Source organism: Gymnodraco acuticeps, unplaced genomic scaffold, assembly GCF_902827175.1.
Source record: "Gymnodraco acuticeps unplaced genomic scaffold, fGymAcu1.1, whole genome shotgun sequence".
Taxonomy (NCBI): domain Eukaryota; kingdom Metazoa; phylum Chordata; class Actinopteri; order Perciformes; family Bathydraconidae; genus Gymnodraco; species Gymnodraco acuticeps.
The window spans coordinates 1-24,655 of NW_022991586.1; the positions used below are offsets into that span (position 1 = coordinate 1).

The 24,655-nt window shown below is 39.4% G+C and overlaps 1 protein-coding gene across 2 annotated transcripts in view; it reads left to right on the forward strand.

The window, feature by feature from the left end:
- Positions 1–3,723: 3,723 nt before the first annotated feature.
- The window catches only part of LOC117533845 (metabotropic glutamate receptor 5-like), a 35,003-nt gene continuing 14,071 nt past the window's right edge, over positions 3,724–24,655 (forward strand). The window contains exons 1-2 of one of the 2 annotated variants that reach the window (XR_004567117.1): positions 3,724–3,800; positions 4,243–4,417. Coding sequence is in view for 1 of the 2 variants with exons in the window: in XM_034197809.1 (XP_034053700.1) it covers positions 3,746–3,800; positions 4,243–4,417 (230 nt within the window). In the remaining variant the exon portion in view is untranslated. The remainder of the gene's footprint in view (positions 3,801–4,242; positions 4,418–24,655) is intronic. The other variant, XM_034197809.1, reaches the window with a different exon arrangement.

The window sequence follows — 24,655 nt, forward strand, 5'->3', positions numbered from 1 at the left end:
TCTGTATCTATTCTGATAATCAGTTGACTCGGAACAAAAAGGAAAAACCTTTTGAGTTTGTTTTGTGTGCATTTCTTAAATCTAAATGTTAAATCTAAAGTAATTTGAAGAAAATATTTGAACAATTCCTCAAACATGTAGACAAACAAGAATATTGTACCAAGTCTTTGCTTGTCTGTGTTTTGTGGTAATGTGTGCGTTCCATTAGCTGTGTAATCTTGTCTAACACAGTGTGGGTGTCAGTGAGTGTCAACCCCTGGGGTATTTCTGTGTTTGACATTTCGCTACACATTGTTTTAGTGCTCCAGATGTGATATGGGGTAGTTTGGGGATCGAGGATAACTTGTAGAGAACAAAAAAGAGGGGCAGAAAGATGATGCCCTTTACTGAATAGTGTTTATATTTTTTACTGCATGTTGTTTTTCTGTTCTCTGGGTAAAAAGGGATTTAGGGTTAAAAGGAGGAGACAGACAGACAGGAAGGGAGGGAGGGGGAAAGGGAAGTAACATGTAATTGCATGTAATAGACCTGATAAGAGTGACGAGAGGATGAGAGTGGTAATTGAGAAGGATGAATAAAGGGTGTGAGGAAGAGGGGAGGGATGGAAACTATAGGGGGGAAAATACACTGAAGCACCTGTCGCTGCATCTTAAAATGTACTGCCTGATGTGCTGCTAGGAGAAAGCGGGTGTAGAGAAGACAAGTAGCTAGAGGAGGGGGAGAGGAAGCTCCACAGAGGGCAAGTGGGAGACCTTCAGCCTTGCGTGTTGTAATTTATTGCAATATATCAAATGAATAAGTTGAGGAAGAGGGATAAAAGCAAACGAGGGTAGAGGGGTGTACATGTGAGGAGCACACAGTGAGAAAGGATTTATCTTTCCTATATTTCTGCACATTTTTACTTTAAGCTGTTTTTGTTCTTTTTTCGTTTGCCATTGAAATGATATATATAGATATAGAGATTAAGGACACGCAGCTTTGTAGAGGGGATCAATAAGAGGTCAAGGGGACAAAAGCACAAAAGGTTAGAAAGGAAACCGAGAGAAGCTGTGAATGTGTGATCTCTGTGCTGGGTGTCCCAGTGGGTTTTTTTTCAGTGGGAGCTGATGAACCACAGGAAGGCACTATATTTGAGGAGAGAGTTTGAGGTAAATCCACCCTATGTGAAATAAGATACCTACATCTTTTTCCTAAATATCAATCTTGCAACAATATTAGGGTTAACGAATGTGGGCACGTGAGATTTTTAATATGTAATAATCAGTGATGTTGCTATAATGACTAGGTGGGTAATAGAAGAGCTACAACAGTGGTAGTGGTACCTATAGTGACAAATCCCAATATTGCTATAATATAAATGTATGGCCTGGCCCTAATGCAGTGGTTCTCAAACTTTTTCTGTCAGGCCCCCCCTTTGGAGAAAAAAAAAAGTCGGGCCCCCCCAACACAAATAGTCAGGCTCAGTGGCGGCGCCAGAGATTTATTTTGGGGGTGCTGTGGGGTAGCTTGACGTTTCATAGAGGGTGCTCAAACATTTAGGGTTTCCCATTAATGTACCGGGCGCTACAGTGGAATTTTCTACTGCAACACTCCCCACACATATACACAGTGTACCCGCGACTGTTACAATGAAGGCTCGATAATCAGCTCACGGCATATAGGTGTAAGCAGGGGTAAAGTGCTATTTTTATAGGTGGTGTGTGGACCTCACATAGGGGGGTCCGGGGGCAAGCTCCCCCGCGAAGATTTTTAAATATTGAAGTTAAAAGCATCAATCTGGTGCACTTTGAGAGCAAAATGAAGAGATCTATGGAAACATCTCTCAACATCCATTTGAAACAGAACTGTAAACAGATGTACTATTTCTTTATGGATATTTTGCAAATCACTCCCCTTTTAAACGTTATTCTTGTTTTACTGTCATATAGTTTTTCATTCATTCTCTTATTTTTTTATAACTATAATGATCATATAAACGTGTGCCTCGGAAATAATTGTTTACATTAATGGTGACCAAAACGTTTGAGACCCACTGAGATAACACAGAGTCCTTTAGCTCACTGAGTCTCTCAGTCTGGCAGGAGAGGACTCTCCTCCACTTTGTTGTTGAAAAAACTCCTTATATCCGTTAGCGTAGCTCGCTAGCACCAGAAGCTAACAACAACGATCTCCGATACCGGTGCGCTATCTCTCTCTCGCTCGCGCACGCACACAAAATGGCTCGTTCCACACACACACAGAGCCGAGCTTTAATGAAACACAGAGACCCAGACGTAATAGTACTGTACTGTATCATATTATTTTCGAATCAATAATTTTTCAAAATATTATTCTTTTTATTTATTTTTTAAATATATATTTTATTTTTTAGACATTTTTTCTCCTGGTCTCTCGCGCCCCCCCTGTCATGCCTCTGCGCCCCCCTGGGGGGGCGCGCCCCCCACTTTGAGAACCACTGCCCTAATGTGATGTGTTCTGCTCCAAAATGTGATGCTAACCATGGTCTACACAGGACATATTGGCTGTAAGTTGTGTTAAGGTTAAAAGGCGTGTGAGTGGATATAAGGCAGGATTTTAAGTAATAGACGAGGTGGGCAAGCTGAATTGAAACAAGCGTATCAAATGTTGAAAAGTGAATTTAGAGAAGTCGATTTGAAGAGAGTGTAAGATTTTCAGAGGCAGAAACGAAGTGATAGAGACATGACCGGATTACTGAGTGAGAGAGAGATGTCTCGCACATAAATCCCTTTTGAGACTAAGTGAAGTAGGTTACAAGCTTTATCGATTTTGATGATGGTAACAGTTTGAATGTGTGCACACGTGTCAACATGCAGGGGAAAGACGGGCTGTACCATCTGTCTACGATTCCTCTCACTGAGACACTAATTACAGGACTTTACACCTCGCTCCACCACACTCATCATTGGCCTGACTACACACACATAGACTCACTGACACACTGAGTTGCAACAGCGGTCAGGGATTGTGGGACGTCTTGCCCTATCTGATTTTTCAGCGTGCTCTCCTTCCCTCCATGGTTTGTCTTTTTCCCCAAATATTTTCCTTTCATTTCATCACTCTTTATCCTTTTGACTTATTTTTACTCATCAGTGTAACTAGAGCACGGATCAATACAAAGAAGATGTATCAACCTCATTTAGTGAGGAAAAAAAGAGGCATTATTTAAAAAGAACGGGGTTAGAAAGAGATCATTTGAATCTTTTATCCTATCAAAACAGAGGAGGGGGACAGATAAAAGGGAGAGGAAGAGACATTAAAGAGGGGAATCCTATCATATCCTTTGCCAGTGTGTACAACCATTCATTTGCATAAATTCCAGGTCACCCACTTTCTCTGGCAAAGACACGGGTGCCACTGTGGGGAGACGCGTTCTCTGACACAAAATGTAGCTTTAATGAGATATGCAGTAGCAGACAAGTTAGTGCAGTGGGCATGTTTTTGAGAAAGAGAAGGGATCAGGTCTCAAACTTCCTCCTTTTCCACAAATATTTTTTATTTAGACCATGTGTTATAGAAAATTACTTTTCAGTTTGCACAAGTCAGTTGAATGGAATCAATATTGTTCATTGTCATTATGTATTAAGTATGAATTATATCTATGTAACCATCCATCCCTCCAATCATGCATTTACCTCTGCTTTTGAATCTGCTGTTGTTAAAACAAAACAGAATTCAATTCATTTCCCCTTTCTTTGTTTCTCCAGGCAACTATGGTGAAAGTGGGATGGAAGCATTCAAGGACATGGCAGCTAAGGAGGGCATCTGTATCGCCCACTCTGGTAAGATACTCAGGTCACAACAACAAGAGTGAACTAATCAATAATAATGTACAATATCTAGTCAAGTAAGAAATTGAATTGTATTTTAGTGGGTGTATAGTTTGTTTAAGTGTAGCTAGCAAACAGCAATAACCTTTGTACTTTCTTTCAAACACCAGGGTGTCCACAGTTCAGATACATGTATCTGCAGCTTAAAGAGATCTACCAACAACAAGATATATATTTTACAACAAAAATCAGTCTGTTGTTTATTACATGGTGAAGACCCATTTCACACTGTGGGTGTCAGATGGTTGAAACTAAAGCATAATGAAATAGAGCAACTCTGACAAAGAAAACCCCCAAAGGAACTCAACACTTCCCAACACATTAAACAACAGAGATCCAACATATCACATTTGTCACAGACCACATTTGTATTTGTCTGACATGTTATCCCCAGGCAAAATCTGGAGCAATGCTGGAGAGCAGAGCTTTGATCGGCTGCTGGAGCGGCTGCGGGCCCATCTGCCCAAAGCCCGGGTGGTGGCTTGTTTCTGTGAAGGCATGACTGTCCGCAACATCCTCATGGCCATGAGACGCCAGGGACTGGTGGGAGAGTTCCTGCTCATCGGCAGGTAGGTGCTGCGACACATTTGAGCTCTAATGTATTGTAAAGCAGGACCATATTACCATAAACGCATGAGGGATATGCAGTACCGGGTTTGCCCCAGGACAGTATTAGTAGTATTGTGATGTGTCACAGGATCCTTCGTTTCCTCTGTTTCCTCTGTGCCTGTGAGTTTTGCTCTTTTTCTGGGAAAGGAATATGATCAGATTGGAAAAAAAACGTTTGGAAGATGTGTTTTGTAACTAGTGTGTTCCATGTTATATAGCCAAGCAGCTACACACGCTGAGCATGCACTGGATGTCTTGGAAGGCAGATGGAGAGGCAAAGCAGGCTCTGTGCTCTTCTCTAAAATAACCCTCTTATGAGAGCCTTAATGATCATAAACACAGAGCTATTAACACTAAAATAGGAGCACAGCTAGTAAATATCTACTTCAAACTAATTTCAACCAAGTTCGATGCATAACATGTGCATCCAGCTGGTGATAATTGTTCAGCACACACCCCCAGATCCAGATGATTGTGACTGGCATTCGCCTATTACACTTCCAAAAGTAATTGGCATGTGTTATTTGCTGATTTTGTAACATGTTTATATATATATATATATATATATATATATATATATATATATATATATATATATATATATTTATAATTAATAACCTTTAAGCAAATAACTGATCAGCTTAATGCTTCCATTACTGTAATTAGCTGAACGAGTTGGACAGATTCAGACATCTTTCGTTTTGTAATCTATTTAATTTTTGTGTTTGTTTAATTCACAAATGTACATTTATATCTTATCTAGTGGAGAAGGTCATTTATCTGGTGGTGTTGGCCGGCTGCTACAGAAGGGTACAGGAAATCATGGTATATACACTAGGAGCAATGACTTGACATTACCACTGAGCAACAAGTGAAACACATTATATGGCTGTTAAACCAGATCATTTGTAACTCCGGCTATGTTTTATAACTCCTTTTCAAAGACATGAATTCATTCAAACCCCTGTGACGAGTCAATTGAAAACTGTAGGTTTTGCCATGCCTCTCAACTGCATGATGTAAAATACTTGAATAGATTGTATATCCAAACTGTACAGCATGAGACATGTATTACCCTTTTAAGAAAAACACACATGCTGTTTTAAAATTATGAGGCGGTTTTCACATTAAGCCTTGTTCTCACTTAGATGAAATCCTCCTACAATTCACTTGCAAATATAACCTTGCAATGGGCTGTGTGTGTGTGTGTTAACAAATGGTTAATGAATAATGATTTTATCACTTATTCCAGCCTATATGCATAAAACAAAGTTGACTTCTATAGTTTGAAACCATGGTCATGTATTTTGATTAAAATGCAATGTATGTGATTCTATTCTACTCTTCCTGCAGTGATCTGCTGTGTAACTAAATCATAGCCAGCATCATTTGTGTTGTCATCGCCACCATGATGCTCATTCTCATCACCCTCGTCTTTCTGATCATCTTCATCTACCTACATCATCATCATCATGCTGACATAGAGGTAAAGTATGAATTCATACTGAACCTGCTTTATGTTTATTGGGTTTGCCTTGCCACTAGAGATGAAAGTGATAACAGAGAAAATATCATAAAACAGAGATGAATGTTCTGTCCTCTCAGAAACAAAGGGAAGGATCAGCTTCAGTAAAAGGCATACCTTTCTTTCATGGTTTTATTTTATTTATTTCTGGGAGGGATTTTCTCAGTGTGTAGTTCAACAAATGTTTGGATTTGTGGCCTAAAGCTACACAACTTGAATAGGCCCAAACATTGCCCTCCTCTAACAGATACAGTGTGTTAGCTTTTAAACAAAAACACTTCCAACTGGTCCAGTCATTGGAGTTGCTTAATAGCTAGTGGTATAAAGATTTGTAAGCTCCCATATGTGAATTAATTAAATAAAGAGAATCTGAAAAAAAAGTTAATTCTGAGTCGCAGTCGGAGTGCTTCAGAAACCAGAGGGTTGTTTATAAGCAGAGGTGTTACTCCAAAGCTGCATTCACATGTAATGCGAGTTGCTTTTTGGTCACTGCAACGTTGGGTGCAGAGCCTTGCGGTGAATCCACTTAAGATTTATTTTCTATAGTTCAGCCCCTGCTAGCCTGCGTCCCTACATACAGCAGATTGGTTGCACATCGAAAGGTCAGCGATGAACAAGGTCAGAGTTTAAATACTTTTGAACATTGAGGGCAGCGCTCTTCGACAGTTTCGAGCTTCCACCTAATAGGGCAGCACCACTCTCACAACATCAACGTAGATCATGTTTACCGCCTGTCATGCCAATGCTAAAAAGAGACTAATTCCAATAGTCCAAGTACATGTTTGAGAGTCCGAAGCTGGTTGCTGGTTTGTCATTGTTGCTTGCATCTGTTGTGCATAGCACCTGCACGAAGGACAGTGGGATCAAGGCTATAGTAGGATCCTCCTTCACTTTGCACTCATTTGGTGAAGCTCAATGCAAGGAATCGCCTGCTATTAGAGCAGTGGTTCTCAAACTTTTTCTGTCAGGACCCCCCTTTGGAGAAAAAAAAAAGTCGGGCCCCCCCAACACAAATAGTCAGGCTCAGTGGCGGCGCCATAGATTTATTTTGGGGGTGCTGTGGAGTAGCTTGACGTTTCATAGAGGGTGATCAAACATTTAGGGTTTCTCATTAATGTACCGGTCGCTAGTGGAATTTTCTACTGCAACACTCCCCACGCATATACACAATGTTTCCGCAACTGTTACAATGAAGGCTCGATATCAGCTCACGGCATATAGGTGTAAGCAGGGGTAAAGTGCTATTTTTATAGGTGGTGTGTGGACCTCACATAGGGGGGTCCGGGGGCAAGCTCTCCCGGAAGATTTTTAAATATTGAAGTTAAAAGCATCAATCTGGTGCACTTTGAGAGCAACATGAAGAGATCTATGGAAACATCTCTCAACACCCATTTGAAACAGAACTGTAAACAGATTTACTTTTTCTTTATGGATATTTTGCAAATCACTCCCTTTTAAACTTTATTCTTTTTTTAATGTCATATAGTATTTCATAACTGTTTTTAATTTATTCTCTTATTTTTTTATAACTATAATGATCATATAAATGTGTGCCTCGGAAATAATTGTTTACATTAATGGTGACCAAAACGTTTGAGACCCACTGAGATAACACTGAGAGAGTCCTTTAGCTCATTGAGTCTCTCAGTCTGACAGGAGAGGACTCTCCTCCACCTTGTTGTTGAAAAAACTCGTTATTTCTGTTAGCGTAGCTCGCTAGCACCAGAAGCTAACAACAACGATCTCCGGTACCGGTGCGCTCTCTCTCGCTTGCGCATGCACACAAAATTGCTCGTTCCACACACACACAGAGCCGAGCTTTAATGAAACACAGAGACCCAGACGTAATAGTACTGTATCATATTATTTTCGAATCAATAATTTTTCAAAATATGATTTTTTTTGTTTTTTTGTTTTTGTTGTAATAATCATTTTTCCTCCTGGTCTCTCGCGCCCCCCCTGACATGCCTCTGCGCCCCCCCCACTTTGAGAACCACTGTATTAGAGAGAAGAAAATGGGGAAACAATTCTGAATAAATAAATGCTAATAATGGATACAAAAGACAAATGATAAGAAAAGTTATGGTACACCACATCTACACCTCACTTCGGCACAGCAATTTGCAGTTTGTTCAAATTAAACAACAAACTAAATAATGTTAATGGATTAAATCTGAGCTGTTATACTGGAGATTTAGCTGACAGACCCTGCTTCCTTATTTAATCAATGGATTCCAACAGCTTCCTTAAATTATGCACATCATCTTAACACCAGTTTAACACTCTCTCACAATGGTCACTTGCCAAATTAACATTTCTGGATCTAAGTGAAAAGCATTTAAATCAACCAAAGCCCTCACTCCTTTCTGTCTTTCCACTTGTGAAGAAATGGCTTGTTCATTTTTTTTATTGCAGTATATGTTGTAGATCTCTGGCCAATCTGTCTTGATTATGTCGGTTAATTGAATATCAGCCTTCGTTAGCGTCAGTATCATAATGACTGTAGTTGTAAATTACAGATGGTCACGGGTGGGTGCCCTTCTCACTGGAGGTCTGTGGAAGGAACTTCAGATTATCCCAGCTGGGCAGACACCCGTTTAACACCAGGATAATTACATTACCGAGAGCACGCAGAAGATTATTCAGTTACCTAGGGCAGATAAGTGTGGTCATTACAAATATGGACTACTACAAGATCTCCAGGTTGCATTCTTACTGTGGAGAGGGGCAGTGTGCTGCATGCCGCACAATAATTTGAGATGAATGTTTGATTTTCCCTGATTCTTTATGGCTGCAACAACATTGTAATATTATGCGTCCGCATCAAAATCAATCATTTGTATTATTCGTTTTAATTAGTTAGATGAAGGCTTGATGACTCCTCAATTTGTTTGTACATTTTTTGGATCTTGATTCATCCTCCGACCTTATTTTGAGCAACATTTATACTGTTCCTCTTATTAAAAGATTAAACATAACTCCCTCCTGCAGCTAGTCTGAATGATTCATCTCTGACACGGCTTTAGTACTCTGCTCCTGATAAGTTTATTATACAATAAGATGTAATATTATTGACATTTGACATAAGTTGGTTTCACTGTTTTTCACTATGTTTCTTGGTTTAAGATTGTGTATTTCCTTGTCTACAAATAATCCTAAACACACAGTGTATTGATTGCTTCTGTCCTATAATTCCACGTGGTGCCAGCAAGTGACAGACCTATAAATGAATAGCCTTGATTGAGATAAATATCCAGCCACATGGGACACACAAACACCCACACGTACACGTACACACACTTATGGCACAAATTCACATGCTCTTTTGTCATTATTCTACTTATATCAAGTTAACAACCTCTTCATCTCTCTTAACATGAAACATCCTCTCCTTTCAGAAATTCAAATGTAGGTCTGACACAAATACATCTGTTTCAGCTGTCATTCTGATGTTTTGCATTTCCTCCTTCCATAGTTTTTGCAGCCATTCATAGCAACCGCTTCAAAATACCTATCAAGTCTATAGTTTATTGTTAATCCACGAAGTGACTTAACAAAATTGCAGATTGTGTTTGTGTTCAAAAACCGTACCAAACAAGGCTGCTACCTTCAGTTTGTGTTGGTTTGTGAAGATAGTTTTTAGATGATTGGCTCATTGCACCGACCCTTCCTAGAATACATTCCCATCCAGGTAATGCAGGGCATACTGTGATAATAACTGACGTATGGGACTTCACAGCAACATCTCTGTGTTGTATGGTCAGTCATTTCAGTTGGAAATATGATTCACTCCTAAGCGCCGTCTGCCTTTCACCTGGTACTGTATGTCCTCTTCATCAGTGCTATTTATAAAATGGCTGTATTTTCTGATTTGCAGCGACACAAATTGCAAGGCAAGGCAAGTTTATTTATATAGCACTTTTCAACACAAGGTAATTCAAAGTGCTTTACAAAAAATGAAAGAGATTAAGAAAATGGCATTTAAAATCAGTCATTAAAAAGAAAAGCTAATAAAATAAACATTAAAAGAAAAAATACAGGGAAACAATCTCTGTGCTGTGCCTGCCCTTGATAACACATTGGTTAACAAATATAAATACATATAACTCTCAATACTTCTTTGCAACACCACAGTTCAAACAGTGTAGTTGGCAGCCAATAGGAAACTACCGCTGGATTCTCACCAGAGGCCAGATATTCAGTCTGCACAAAAGAAAAAGCTATTCAGCTGAATGAACTGACTAGTAGTTTGAATCAAAAGTCAAAAAGCCGACTCTCTGTGGAGATCACCCAGTGCAAGTCTGCACCCTTCTGCATGCTGTTGCCATGGAAATATCCCCTGCCATATTTGGATAAATCCAGCATAGCGGCTGGGTTGATAAGTGGCGTATGTAGATATGTGAATGTCTATATGCATGCGTGGGTGCTTCTATATGTGCGATACGGTTAGGAAACGTGTAGTATAGCAGGTCTTTATGTGTTGCTTAGTCACATTCAGTGACATTAAATACACCACGCACTGTCAGAAGAGGGGCTTATTGATAATGCTATTGGCCATTTCAGTTAAATTCAGAGCCTGCACGTTTCTGTGATGATGTTCTCCAACACCTCTCATCTCTATCATCTCGTTTTGTCCCATTCCTCATTATTAATAATCTTTTTTCATCATCAGCCAATTTGTTTGGTTTCCACTCAAGGGTGACTTCATCTTGTCGTGCCTCTCATTCTGGGTCACTTCATCCTTCTTTGTAATCAGCTGCCTGCTTGAGTTTAAGAGTGTGATGTATGCGAACTGAGACCCTGAACTGATCGTTTAACAGAGGTCAGAGCCCTGCAGCGTCCCACTTCACACCACAGCTGTGTGTTAAGGCTGCACTTCCTGCTGGTTTTAAATTGAAGGAAGTTTGAAGGAAAGAGGTTAAATGGCACCATGGCAAAACACCTGATATGTCTCAACTGCCCGTCCTTAAAATTGATTTTTAGCGGATTGTACACCTGCATGGTAGTGAGAGGAGATCAAAGACAGGGTGAAGGCAGAGCAGGCAAACGGAGCGAGGAGGGGGAAAGGAAAGATGCAGAAAGGCGAGGAATGGAAACGAAGGGAAAATATGATTGAATAGGAGAGATTAGCAGTCGAGGGCAGAGCACAGAAGTGTATGTGTTTCAAATATCATGGGTCATGGTCCTAAAATATTTTGTATCAGCGATGAAAAGCAAAACACTGACAGTATGACTAGTTTATCCATCACAGCCTGGTTTGGGATTGATCTGCCCTTAAACACACACATTTACACAGGCACACGTTCACTTACAGTGGTGCTGATACACAAACTCATACTTACTGTTAGTTCTCTTCCAGCCTTTGATGTAAGGAGTATTGAGCTGTGTAATGTTTGTTTGTTTCATGTTCATTCATCCTTTGATTAAAACAAAAGCTGCTTTATGTCATTTAATTGGTGAAACAATGTGAATTCATTCTGTTCTTTTCACAGCTTTTGGTAATAGAACACAGGGGAATATGTAAGCATGATGGATGGAGATGGGAGGAGATTAAGAGGAATTTATTTTTCATGTTGTATTGGTACACTGTGTGATTATACATTTCCAGTGTTTATGGGCTTATGCTTGTTAGATAAGCAAATGTGAGACACTGCTTTCAGGTGTGTGTGTTTGAGGGACATGTCCTGTTAAAGTGTTGTGAGCGAGGTATCTCCCTATGGGGCGGTGTCATCTGTAAAGGCTATGAGATCAATAAATGGTCTGTGGCTCCATGGCTTCTCTCTGCAGGTCCTCTGGGAAACATTTGAACAGAACACACACACACACACACACACACACACACACACACACACACACACACACACACACACACATCCTAGTTCCCTATTGTCGATACATTTTTTCTTTGTGAAGAATCACTAATCCATGACACACTTAGACTTTCCAAAATCTAGACTTCTATTCCTTAGGCTTAGGGCAATAAATGTGCGTATGTCCATCTGTCTTGAAATGGGATATCTTGGAATGATCAGATTCCACAAGTCGGATTTTGCAGACAATACTGATTGCTCATCTGATTTTAAGCTAAAGTCCTGTCGTCGATGTCATGTCTCATGTTGGCCTCTTTTCATTAGCATCTGCTACTGTACAAAAACTACAGCCTACATAATGCTAACTAATTTGGAGCTCTTATCTTTGCTATTTAAAAACATCAACACGGTTTGATCCTCTCTGTCCTGCTGTAGAACCAGCCATGACCCCTTTGCCTCTGACATGGAGTACGTTGAGCTGTGATGTTTAAGCCGTGATGATCTAGGGCTATTATTGTTGATAAAATATTAACTGGTCCGTAATCTAGGCATGTGGATGAAGTACACATACTGTTGTTGAGTCTGGTTCTGTGCTTGGATTTGAAGTCATGTTAAAATGCATTTTGCAAGAGGTTTTCTTATTTGGGACAAACGTTGCTGTTGTGTTGCAACCTGAATGAGACTTTTTTGTCCATTTTTGTTTGTAATGTTGACTGTGCAGGAGTAGCTCCTCAGTGGGTCAGCACCTGTAGCTCAGTGGTGTAGCTCAAAGAGTTCCTTGTTTTACTTCTTCCAGAGCTTCACACTTTCTCTTTCGTGCTAGCAGAAATTAGCTATTTTTCACTAAATGTGTGTTGTGTACAGAAAAGTGCACACTCATAGTGACAGTCTTTAAACGTTAAATTATGCCAACCATGGCAAAAAAAAAACCTTGACCTGAAAAACTGCTTTATTAAGTATAGAAATAAAACACTTCTTTTGACACATGCACATTTCTAGTAATGCCTTAGAATGTGTCACGGGGCCTTCACCATTCTTGATATTTGACGTGTTATTGTCATTCTTTTGTTGTTCAACATCAAGCTTGTTTCCTTTGAATGTGTCAAAGGAAGCAATTCATGAAGCAAAATTCCTTGGATCTATTTCTTCCTTAGTGTCAAAAGTGTCAAGCACATATCAAAGAACTCAGCAGGTTTATGTCTTCACATTTTAAACCCAACTGAAACCCTACCATGACTTTCAATTTCCTTTGTCAGTTTGGGTGAAGTCCTCTCATACAGCCCATCAAAACGCTGCTGAACTGAAGCTATCCGATATCAAAGAATTCTTTATTCAACTCACAAGTTTTCCCTTTTTATCTCTGTCTCTCTGTCAGTATATTTCTCGATCTTTTGCCCTTCTGACACTTTATTTTCTCCTTGTCTCTCTTTCTGAGTTTTTCCTTTCCATCGACCAGAAAGGATGCTACAAAAAGCATTCTTCTTTCTGTTCTCTACGTTTACCTTGTCTGCGTCAACTTGAGTTGAGTGGGAGGACTTATGGCAGTACCCACAACAACAGATTTATTTTTGCCAACTAGTTTCAATTCAGGCATCTTTACGTTAGACAGCTTCTTTGTTCATGTTAAGGTCATCCTGATGAGAGCCTGCAAAGGGCCTCAAATACACTGCTTTAAAGACGTTTTCAATGTGAGGGTACCATACTGATGTATTTGCTAGAAACAGGAAAATAAACATAAGGGGAAATGAGAATTACAACAACAAATTAGTTGACAGCAAACTGTCTTTACCAATGGACATATTTCAAAATGACAACAAACATAGAAGTAAATATGCACTCTTTTGACATTAAAAATAACACATAAGATAAGTGCAATAGGGGCTTTTACACAGTTTAACATGGCCGTAGTTCCTAATAGCTGTGGGCATATTTCTCTTTCTGTAAATAGCTAAATGGAAGTATTTTATACAAACTTTAGTTTTTTGTTTATACAGCTATACCAGGGATCAGAAGCACCTTTTTTATTATATACAGTGTTTTTAAGTCTCATAAAGTGATGCACTCTGTGAATGTTATACATTGTATTTTTTAATGACCCTCATAGGGAGGTGTTGTCTCTGTTGTACTGTATTAGGTTTAGCTGTTGTTGTGTACGTGCCCTCTAGGGCAGCGCCTGCAGTCAGTAGGATCTTTGCTGTAAATTATTTTTAATGGGATGTTGAGGCCACTCAAATGGCATTACAACACAAATCCCTAAAAAGTGTGGTAAATCTAATGCTGCATTGACCGTGTGGAATATATGGCAAATTGGGTGTTGTCTATTTTAAACCACACGATATAAAATCCTATAACACTAGGGTACCATGGGTAAAATGACAAATACAGTTACTACAGACAAACATCAGTTTTCTATCTTCAAAATCATGTATATGGAAAATCTGGATGTTCTTTGTGTTCTGGTGCTTTGGAGGGTATGGTTGCTATCATCGTTCAATTTACAACGTTTTCTTGTTAAACGGGAGCCGGTTAATTGTGTTCTCAAATTCCAGTCATTAGGTTGTTCTGCGGCTGCACATCCTCCTGATCTTTTAGCTCCCTGTTCCCACTAAAAAGAAACCGGTTGATTAATGACTGCTAGTGATTACTCTGCAGCTAGAAACAAGGATTCAAGAACAAAAAGGCAATACAAAGGGATTTCTAATTGTGTTTCAACTACGAGTCCCGAGACAGGGAATTAAGAGGTTCTCCATATGTAGGGCAGATCAGTGGGCACAACCACAGGCAAATAATACAAGATAACATATCTGGAGTCAGCTGTCTTACCGACATGGGCAACATGCCAAAAAATGCATGCGTGCATCAATTCATACACATACTGTAGGCATGGTTGACACACAAACACCTACCAACACATACTCATCCTCTTATTGCTCTCCTAGGGAATGGCCTTATCCGCTTACAGCACTCCAATGGGAAGAGTGCTGGGAGCTAGAGGAGGGGGAGACAAACAGACAGACATAAGAGGCAGAAGGATGGTGATGGTAGTAAAGGGAGGTAGAAATAAGGTTACCAAAGTTAATGTATATATCCGTCCTTGTTTAAGTTTGTATGCTTATAAATCTGTGTTTGCGGTTTCATGCGGATTTATGAGATGTACACTGCGGGATTAATCCAACCGTTACGTCAGCCTAATGGCTCAGCATACTCAAATACACATCCACACACACACCAAACAAATAATCCTTTTAATAGTCGTCATAGTAATCCACACAGGAATATAAAGGGTTCCCTTATTGTTGTTTTCTTCACATTGTTGAGATGCACTAATGTAAGTGTAACAGTAGTTTACTTGTCTTTTTTTTAAAGATAGTAGACATAAAGGAATGAACACTGACAACAAAGATCTCACAAGGTCACAAATTACCTCTGATGTTTGCTCTCAGTACTCTGTATTTCCTCCAACTGTTTCCATTTCCACACTTGACTCTCTGTCTCCCCACTTTATTGCTATGATCAGCAGCAGCTTTTCAATCTATTCCTCTCTTCTGTGCAATACATTTACTTGCCATCCATCACAGGAGTAAAAGGCTATCTGTAAAGAATGTCCCTGCCCTCTATACCTGGACAGGAAATGAATTGACCCTCTTTAGCTCTGACTCTGAACCAGTCAAAGATAATTAAGAGAAATATGAACTGTGATCTATCCAATAGCGGACCCCTAGTGGAACAAAGGATGTGAATATGGAAAAATGTATGCTTTCAAGTGCTCTGTCAGATACTTTATTTTAAAAATAGTTTTACTGTTGAGCACCTGCTTTGTATTACCAGCAAGAGAGCAATGGAGAAACGGGATTGCATGACACATGCCGAGAGAAAGAATGCGACTAATTACGAGTATTTCAATAACTGTTCTCCTTGCTCTTAAAATTCAGTTTTTAAAAGTCACCTCTTCTTGGTGTGATAAAAAATATGCTTTTATCTATTCATCACATCAGACGATTTGTTCTGTTGCCTAATGTGTTAATGGGTCACAGCAAGAAGTGGGTCGTCAAATGAAATATTAACAGAAAATGGGTTGCCTTGGCTGACTTGAAAATATACTGAGATGTACTGGCTTGGGATGATTCATTGTTCAGTTCAAAATGAACAGAGACATGCAGTGAAAAAGTGGAAAGGTGAATGTCTGGCAGAACATCAAGCACGTAGGCACTCAGGATGCTCAGTCCTTATAGTGTGTGTCTGTCCGAACAAACACAAACACAACATACAGAATCACTCTATATCTAAGTAGCTTGTCCCCCATTGTATAGGATTTGTGAAATTGGCTACTAAAAGACGCATTTGATAGAACATACAGAGCAAACTGAACACATTTAACAACAGATTTGATACAAAATGTCTGTATAGGCTCCTAGATGGTCATGAAATGGTGTTGGCCTATTTCCCAGCAGCTTCCTTCTTTATACCTTGATGATAGACTTAACATCCAAAAGCTTATTAGCCTGACATATATATATATCACATATACTTTCTGGATATGTAGTCTGCAATGTAAGGTGGCTAAACCTTTATTTTACCCATGAGATGGGATTTCAGAGGCAGAAAGAAGTGGGGGAGGTGAAACACAGGTTCATAGCCTGCCAATTCAATTCCCCTCAGGAAAGTTGCTGCGCGACTGAATGATCTGTCAATGACTGTATCCTTGGTGTGCAAGTTCAATTTCAGAAATCAGAAACTTGGTTGACTGATTGTTCTACTCCTGCTTCTGTTCGATTGATCTCCAATCTACTGCAGTGTGTCTTGTGTCTACTGAGGATGTCATTCACAATAGGTTGGAGAAGAAGTCTAGGGCCATTTGGCTACAGTATATGTACCCTCGGTTCTGTTTTGATGAGCCACATAATGGCTTTGAATGGACAGTTAATGTTCCCAAGTGATCCACAGTTTAGGCTGTATTTCAAGTAATCAAGGATAATGCAAAGCAGGCAGCACATTATGCTATACATGGAGAAACATGACAAATGAAGCAACAACAAAGACGGTAACAGTAGTTCATTCCTGTAGTGCATTTTTTAAATGTGCAAAAACAATGGTGAATGTTCTGGGTCAATGGATCATACGGGATGCAATTTCATACATACATTAAAACATGGTAGCTTTTATTTATTACCCTCACTCTCGAAATGTACTAATATGTCATTCCACAGTATCTACTTAGCTCATAACATCCTGACAGCTTAGTCTTTGTTGAATATGTTGATCAAGATAAGGTTATTCAGGGTAATCCACCTTTAATAATGAGACAGAACTAATGAGCTATATACGTTATGCAGGGACATTTCACTGTTAATTACCTTTGCAATGATTTCAAACTGATGACATGGATTGCATATGTCATTTTAAATATCTGCACGCCATTACATCTATTTGTTTAGCAGCTATTTATCCTGAATGTGTTTGTGTCAACATGTACACACTGCTTCGACTGGATGAAGTTAGCAGTTTAGGATGTCCTCCCCCGACTCCGGCAAGCACATATACAAAACGCTGTCACCCATTTGTCTCGGTCTCCCTCACTTTCCCTCTCTTCCGGTGAGCTCAGTGAGACGGGTGTGATGTGCGCAGCATCACAGCCCCCGCACAGCTTGTTACTATAGCAACACAGGAGACAGAGAACAAGACAATTATAGAAAGACAGAGATGGAGTGAGAATGTGTGTGATGGAGAGAAAGTTTGCTTGGGGGAGATCAGGATGTTTAATTTGTGCACCGTACACATGCCTCCATCTGTGTCCCGTTACTACCATTGAGGACATTTCCCAATATTCCATGGATATCCATTGGGTTGTTAAGGTCACCGATTGAAAGCTGATTTTTAAATATAGACACATCAATAATTTGGCACACTATTCTGTTACTACAATTGCTTCCATCTAGAGTCCGGGGAAAGTCTTTGAGTTCTTTAGGACAGTATTAACCAATTGTGAGGTTAAATGAGATCCGAATATAGTCTGTGCCACACATTATTAAACATTTACTGAATATAAATTAATCCAGTGTGAGGATAAAACATCCTGTAAATGCAGATTCAATACTATCTCAAAAGCACAAGGAGTGCAGCAAACCCTCACCTGGTAGAGATTCACCGTGTGTCACTCCTGCAGAGTCCCTGCTGCAGCGCCCTGGGTTTGATCCCTACTGGGCTCCTACAGCTGCATGCTCCCCCCCCCTCTTACCTGATTATCCTGTTTCTTTCCTCGCTAACACTAGCCAAAAATCAGAAATACTGAAAAACACCAGTAAAAACAAAAGGTTCGGGGGATTGTCAATAAATACAAACAAAATGAAAGCAATGGTGTGTCAGAAAATCAGTCGACAAACATTGCCTCCAGAGAAAAGCTATTAAAATGTGTTGCTAATAAAAAATACTAACAATAACATTTCTAAAGTAATACAGTTTCTTACCAATGCAGCATAAAGCTTTTATGTGGGAAAATCCATTGCTGACATTGATGAGTTTAAGCAAACCACATTATTGAGCATGCGCTAACACCAGAGACCCACTGTGACCAAAGAGATTGATTTCCACAGAAAATACATTGCTCCCCAGACAGGAGAGTGTACTAACATTAACTGTGTTAATTAGGACACACAGAGGACAAGCAGCATTTTTTACTATCCTCTATACGCTCAGAGTATAAACAGATTCAAGAATAATATTTCCCAGTGCTGAAAGAATACCCAACTAATGCGGTTTAAAGCTGTGAGAAGTGGATCAGTGCTTGGGGGTGAAAAGGCAAACAAAACCACTAAATCTTGTACATTATATCTTTACCTGCCATTACAGTAAAAACCCATGTCTAACGATACCCTTGTAAATTCATGTGTTTGTACACACATGATGTATATTAGCTTATATGTAATATATCCCGACTAAAAAAATGTATCTAGTATGTTACATCTGATTCATTAGCTATTTATTCATCAATCAATCAATATTATATATACATAATTATGTATCGTAAGTTGTCTCAATGATTTACTCCCTTTTTTAATGCAAATAAGCCACATACAAACGCCGGAAGGGTATAGGAGCGGGAGAAAAAGAGTAGAGTGCTGCTTGAGATATATTTGGTACCAATGAGATGGGTGAATGTCATTAAAATCAAAAAGAACATGCAGCTAATTTACCGTAGATCTGTCTAGTTATCTCTCTTTTTTTTTTTTCCTTCGACACACACTCTCACGATTCTGTGGGCGATAATCTGGATGTCTCGTTACCGGCATTATCTGCACCTCTCCTCGCTAATCTCTGCTGTCAAACAGACTGTGTGTGTGTGTGTGTGGTGTGTGTGTGGGTGTGTGTGTGTGTGTGTGTGGTGTGGTGTGTGTGTGTGTGTGTGTGTGGGTGTGTGTGTGTGTGTGTGTGTGTGTGTGTGTGTGTTGTGTGTGTGTGTGTGTGTGGATGTGTGTGTTGATGGTTGTGTGTGTGGTGTGCTGTAGTGGTGGTGTTGTGTGTGTGTGTGTGTGTGTGTGTGATGTGTGTGGTGTCGTCGTTGTGGTGTGGCTGTGTGTGTTGCTGTGTGTGTGTGTGTGTGTGTGTGTGTGTGCTAGTGTTGTGGAGCTGTGTGTGTGTGTGTTGTTAGGTGCTGTAGTTGTGTGTGTGTGTGGTGTGTGTGTGCTGGTGCTGATGTGTGTGGTGTTTGTGTGTGTGGTGTGGTGTGTGTGTGTGTAGGTGTGTGTGTGGTAGTGTGTGTGTGTGTGATGTGTGGTGTGTGATGTGTGTGTGTGTGTGTGTGTGTGTGTGTGTGTGTGTGTTGTGGTGGGTGGGCAGGGAATAGTGACTGCTGCTTTTAAGCTGCCGGTGCATTGGAGATTGTTGTCTTAAATGTCCATGGCCTGTTGCGGTTCATCTCATTTAACTGCCGCTTTGGTCCAAAGTGACTTACAACAAGTGCAATCAACCGATGTTGATAAACTCAGGAAAGCAAGAAACCTGCAATTGCATTGAATAAGCCTGGTGTGCTAGTTTGAAATAGACCAACCCATTTTAAGTAGAGCATTTATCATTTTTAATCTTTCTTAAAAAAATATTTATCCAAGTTAAGTTGAAACCGATAGGTCTTTTCAGTGATGGAAGATGAATTTCAGCAGTGTATAGTTTGTATTGGTTTAATATTTGAATGGTGTTAATGCCATATAAACATTTTTATAGTATTTATAATATGTTCAACTATAGTTATGATTTTTGGTTGTGTGTCATATTAGCGTAGGTTCATAACGGGTCGCTGTAATCATTCCTTGTGTCCTGACTAGGCATAATTCACACTGTGAATGGAAATGTCTATGCCAAATAACGACACAGCTTAACTTCGACTCTCACCTCTCAGTCTGGTCCCGGACGTTGCCTTTGAAGTCAGTTAAGCGACTTGGCTCTGGCACAGTGGTCTTAGGATGTAGAAACTGAGAAATTGGAGGAGTGCTGAGTGCTGAGAGGAAAGTAAGATGATGTAGAGCAGGTTGGAAAAGCAGAGACGTAAAGAGGATCAGGGAGCGAGAGACCAAAAGGCCACCGTGGTGATAAAGATGAAGCAGAAATAAGAGGCAGAAGGAGAGTAATGTTACATTGGTGGTATACCTGAGAAGGTGATATTACATTGTCCGCTGTGCTGAATATGAGAGATGACACTTTTATGTGTGGAGCAATAAAAAGTGATGAGGCCAGACTCAGAGGAAGAGGCAGAATATACAGCTTCTATCTCTCTATAACTCTCCACCCACTGACATTATTCCTCCATTTCTCTTGCCTTGTGTGTCTCTCTCTCTCTCTCTCTCTCTCTCTCTCTCTCTCTCTCTCGCTCTTCTCTCTCTCATCTCTCTCTATCGCTCTCTCTCTCTCTCTCTCTCGCTCTATCAATTTGTCTCCACCTGTGCAAAGAAACACCGATACAAAACACTGCTTCTTCCGTTTGATTCACCCTTCTGTCAGTCATTGTATATCCGCCCCTAGAGATGATATCTGTGCCACTTCGTCCTCACTCCTCTTGTCTCTCTCAATCTTTGTCTTATATCTGTGGATTAGTTGACTTGAACCTCTCCACTCCCGGTGTTTTTCTCACGCACTTCAGAGTCTGCTGCTTGCTGTTTCGTTCCTTTTTTGCCATTTCATTTACTTTTTTTATTTAACCAGGAAGGTCACATTGGGATAACAACAATCTCTTTTCAGGAGATTCCTGGCCAAGATAGGAAGCAGCACAGTTAAAGACACATATTAAAAACAAAAACTGAGAACATAATGGTCACAATCAGATTCATCATCTTAAAAAGGCATCGACAGACAGAGTTGTCTGCTTCTCGGTCATTAAGAAGTACTTTCAAATTGGTTAGAGAGACCAGCTCCCTGAGTTTCAGTTCATGTTGCACCTGGTTCCAAGCAAATGGAGCAGCGCTACTGAATGCTCTTTTCCCCAGCTCAATGTTGTTTTAGGGAGAGTTATCGGAAAACCAGTCCTCAGAACAAAGCCGATGTGTTCCTGTACTATTCTGACGGATGTACATCTGCAAATAAAGCTGGAGAGCACCAAGAAAAGCCTATGGGTGTGCCAAAGCTTTTGTCTACAGGTGGTCAGAGCAGACCATCGAATACAAGCATACAAGCAGCAATGGTGATGAAGGGTTTTAAGGTTTGTAATGAACCTCAATGCCTGTAGAAGATGCATTAACATAAACCACATCACCATGGTCCAGCACCGACATAAATGTTGCAGCAAAACGTTTCTCTTTGGCCTCGAGAGAGAACAAGACTAGTTTCTAAAGTAGAAACCTAATTCAGTTGTTATTTGTATTTAACCTGCTGTTGAATGTGGGGCTTAAGAGACAGATAATTGTCATCCTCACTGCTTTCAATGTTTTAATTTAAATGTTGAACTATATTTGTTGTCCATATAGGAGAGACAAGTCAAAACATACTTTTCATTTCACTCCCATACTCACACACATGCACACTATTCGACAGATACGATTTGTTGCTGAACCAATGTATGAGAATGTATTTGTGTGTCTTCTAAATATACGTGTGTGTGTGTGTGTGGCGCCCAGACAAAGACCCCAGCTGGAGTCGAATAATGTCTTATGTTGTCTAATAATGTTATCTGCACTCCTCCATCTTTCTTTCCTTGTACACACTCCTTCTATCTCATTCTCTACCTCCCCACCTAAAGTTATTTTCACTCTTCATCTCCCTCTCTATTCCTCCTCATGTCACTGCTTTTTTTATTTCATCAATAGTACCTCTGTTGGTAGAGGGGGAAAATACAAATGGACAATTGTTTTTTGTTCTCATTGACCATGCATCACAGACAGTCCACAAACTTAAATTAAATTCAAGCTGTATGCTCAGCTTACAGTAGAACAAGCTCCTGCCAATATACAAATGGAAATGCAAGGTCCACTTCACGAGTAAGTGTTCATGCCCTCTACAACACATTCACTGTTATATACTGTAATATACAGTGAATAGAAATACAAAGCAAACACCAATTTATTGTAATCACATGATTATTTATATTTCAAAGAAGACTATTAAATGTGCTTTTAACATTACATATGGATCTGTTTTTGTGGAGGTGGGATGTTTGCATTGACATTTTAAAGTGCTCCACCACTTTACAAAGGCCAATCTTTCCTTGATTTAAGTGTCAACAAAGTCATTAATTTAAAGTGTTTCACTTAACTGCAAACTGTGTATATGAAATAAGAGACCAATGCCACACATTGTTTTCCAATTATTCAGTAGGTAGAGAGCATTGTGATATGCCTTTTGGAAGAAAGTGTAATACATATATTTTTCTTCCTCTTAGAGACATCAGTACTTTGTTTTACCCTCTTTCTCCACCCAACACTATGTGCAATATTACATATCAATACAATTGCCATCATTACAATACACTCGCTGCTATATATAACTATATGCAATATTATTATTACTAGTATTATTAATAATGCTATGATAACGTGCAATTCCATAACTGCCACTACGTTTTATTTTTTGCACTACTAACTACTAAATACTGCTAATAATTGCATTGATTGTGTGGCCATCTATGTTTCTATGTTTCATGTTGTCTGTAGATGTTTCATTGCTCTTTTTGCTGCACTTTTAGTGTACAGTTGTGCTGCTGTGTTTATTGTATTTTGTTACTCTGGCACAACAATATCCTTCGGGATAAAATAAAGTCTTATCTTTCCCTTTCCTTTTTAGAATCTGTATTTGTTGAAGCCATGGCTAATTACTATTTTTTAACTGGCCTTCTAACCCTGCCTCCTTCTACCTTACCATACCCCACACTTACATTGATTCCAAGTGGATTTGTGCAGTAATGAAAACAAATTTAATTGGATATTTGCCAATGTTTTGCCTCCATAATGGCATGTGACCATATGGACTTAACATTAACGTCTTCCAACAACTTCTGTTACAATTAAATACTTCTCAATTGCTTTAAACATTGATAAAAAGGACATTTAGTCCAACAAGTGAGAGTGAGTTTGAACAGGCCCTGAAGGTCAATACACATTGTTGATGTTAGCATGCTAAAAATGGAGCTGGGAAATACATATAATTTCTCTTTATTAGGGAAAAGACTTTGTCTGTGTCTGTCACGACTTATTCTGTCTCCTCATCCCTCCCTCTCCAAGTAACCTTCTCTGAGCTATAGTTTGTGTCAATGTGTCAGTACAGAATAAAAAAGAATATGACTAGACTACCGCTTTTTGATTTGTGCATGTAGTAGGAAAAGGGGGACAACAGTAATTCAGATAAGGCTCTGTAAATCCAGTTTTTCTACTGTATTTTACGTCTCTACCTGCCCTTCTCACACACAATATTTTGGTGTCTTGGTAACTCTTTTGCTTTAAATTCTCCCTCTATACTGCCTCGACAGTTGTGATTCTGTCCCCCATATCAATATCATATCATATCATATCTGTTTCTGAAGCCCAGGGAACATCAGCAGGGTTGCCAAGATCTGAAATACACTATGCTTAAACTAGCCTGGACAGAGAGTGTGTGAATGAAGAGTTAGAAGAAGCAAAGAGTGTGTACGTCTATCTGTGTGACTTATCTACACAGACAACTGAGCCAGTTAAGCCATATCTAAGGTTTAAAGGCAAGGCAAGTTTATTTATATAGCACCTTTCAACACAAGGCAATTCAAAGTGCTTTACAAAAAACGAAAGACAGAAAATGGCATTTAAATCAGTCATTAAAAAGAAAAGATAATAAATAAACATTAAAAGAAAAAATACATGGATAAAAGTTACAGTGCAGTCTAAGATGTGAATAGTTCAATTAAAAGCAGCGGCGAAAAGTCTTTAGTCTGGATTTAAAAGTAGTCAGAGTTGCAGCGGAACAAAAGGCTTTTTGTTGAACTATAATTTGGAAAAGGGTCACTTCGAGGCTATTTAAAAGTGTCAACATTAGGGTCAAGATGGAAACTGTGAGGAAAATAAAATATTTTCATAGTAATACTAATGCTGTGACAGTAAGGTTGAAATGCAAATGTACAGTTGTGGTGATTTATACATGAAATGCTTATTTTGTTGAAACGTTCCACATCGTTTAAAAGATATGAATCTTTTGCATGTGTTTGAAGTGTCTGTGTGTGACATTAATCCATTCCCTATTTCTCCCAGGCATTTGGGTTTCTAAATTGTAGTGACGATTTCCATGCAGTTATGGTTCTGTGTAAGATTAAGAAATGGTCTGGAAAATAAATAACAAGTTGAAGGAACCTTTAAATGAAAGCCCCAGATGGAACAGAAAGCAAGTAATGAATAGATTGAGAATGCACAGCGACAAGACCT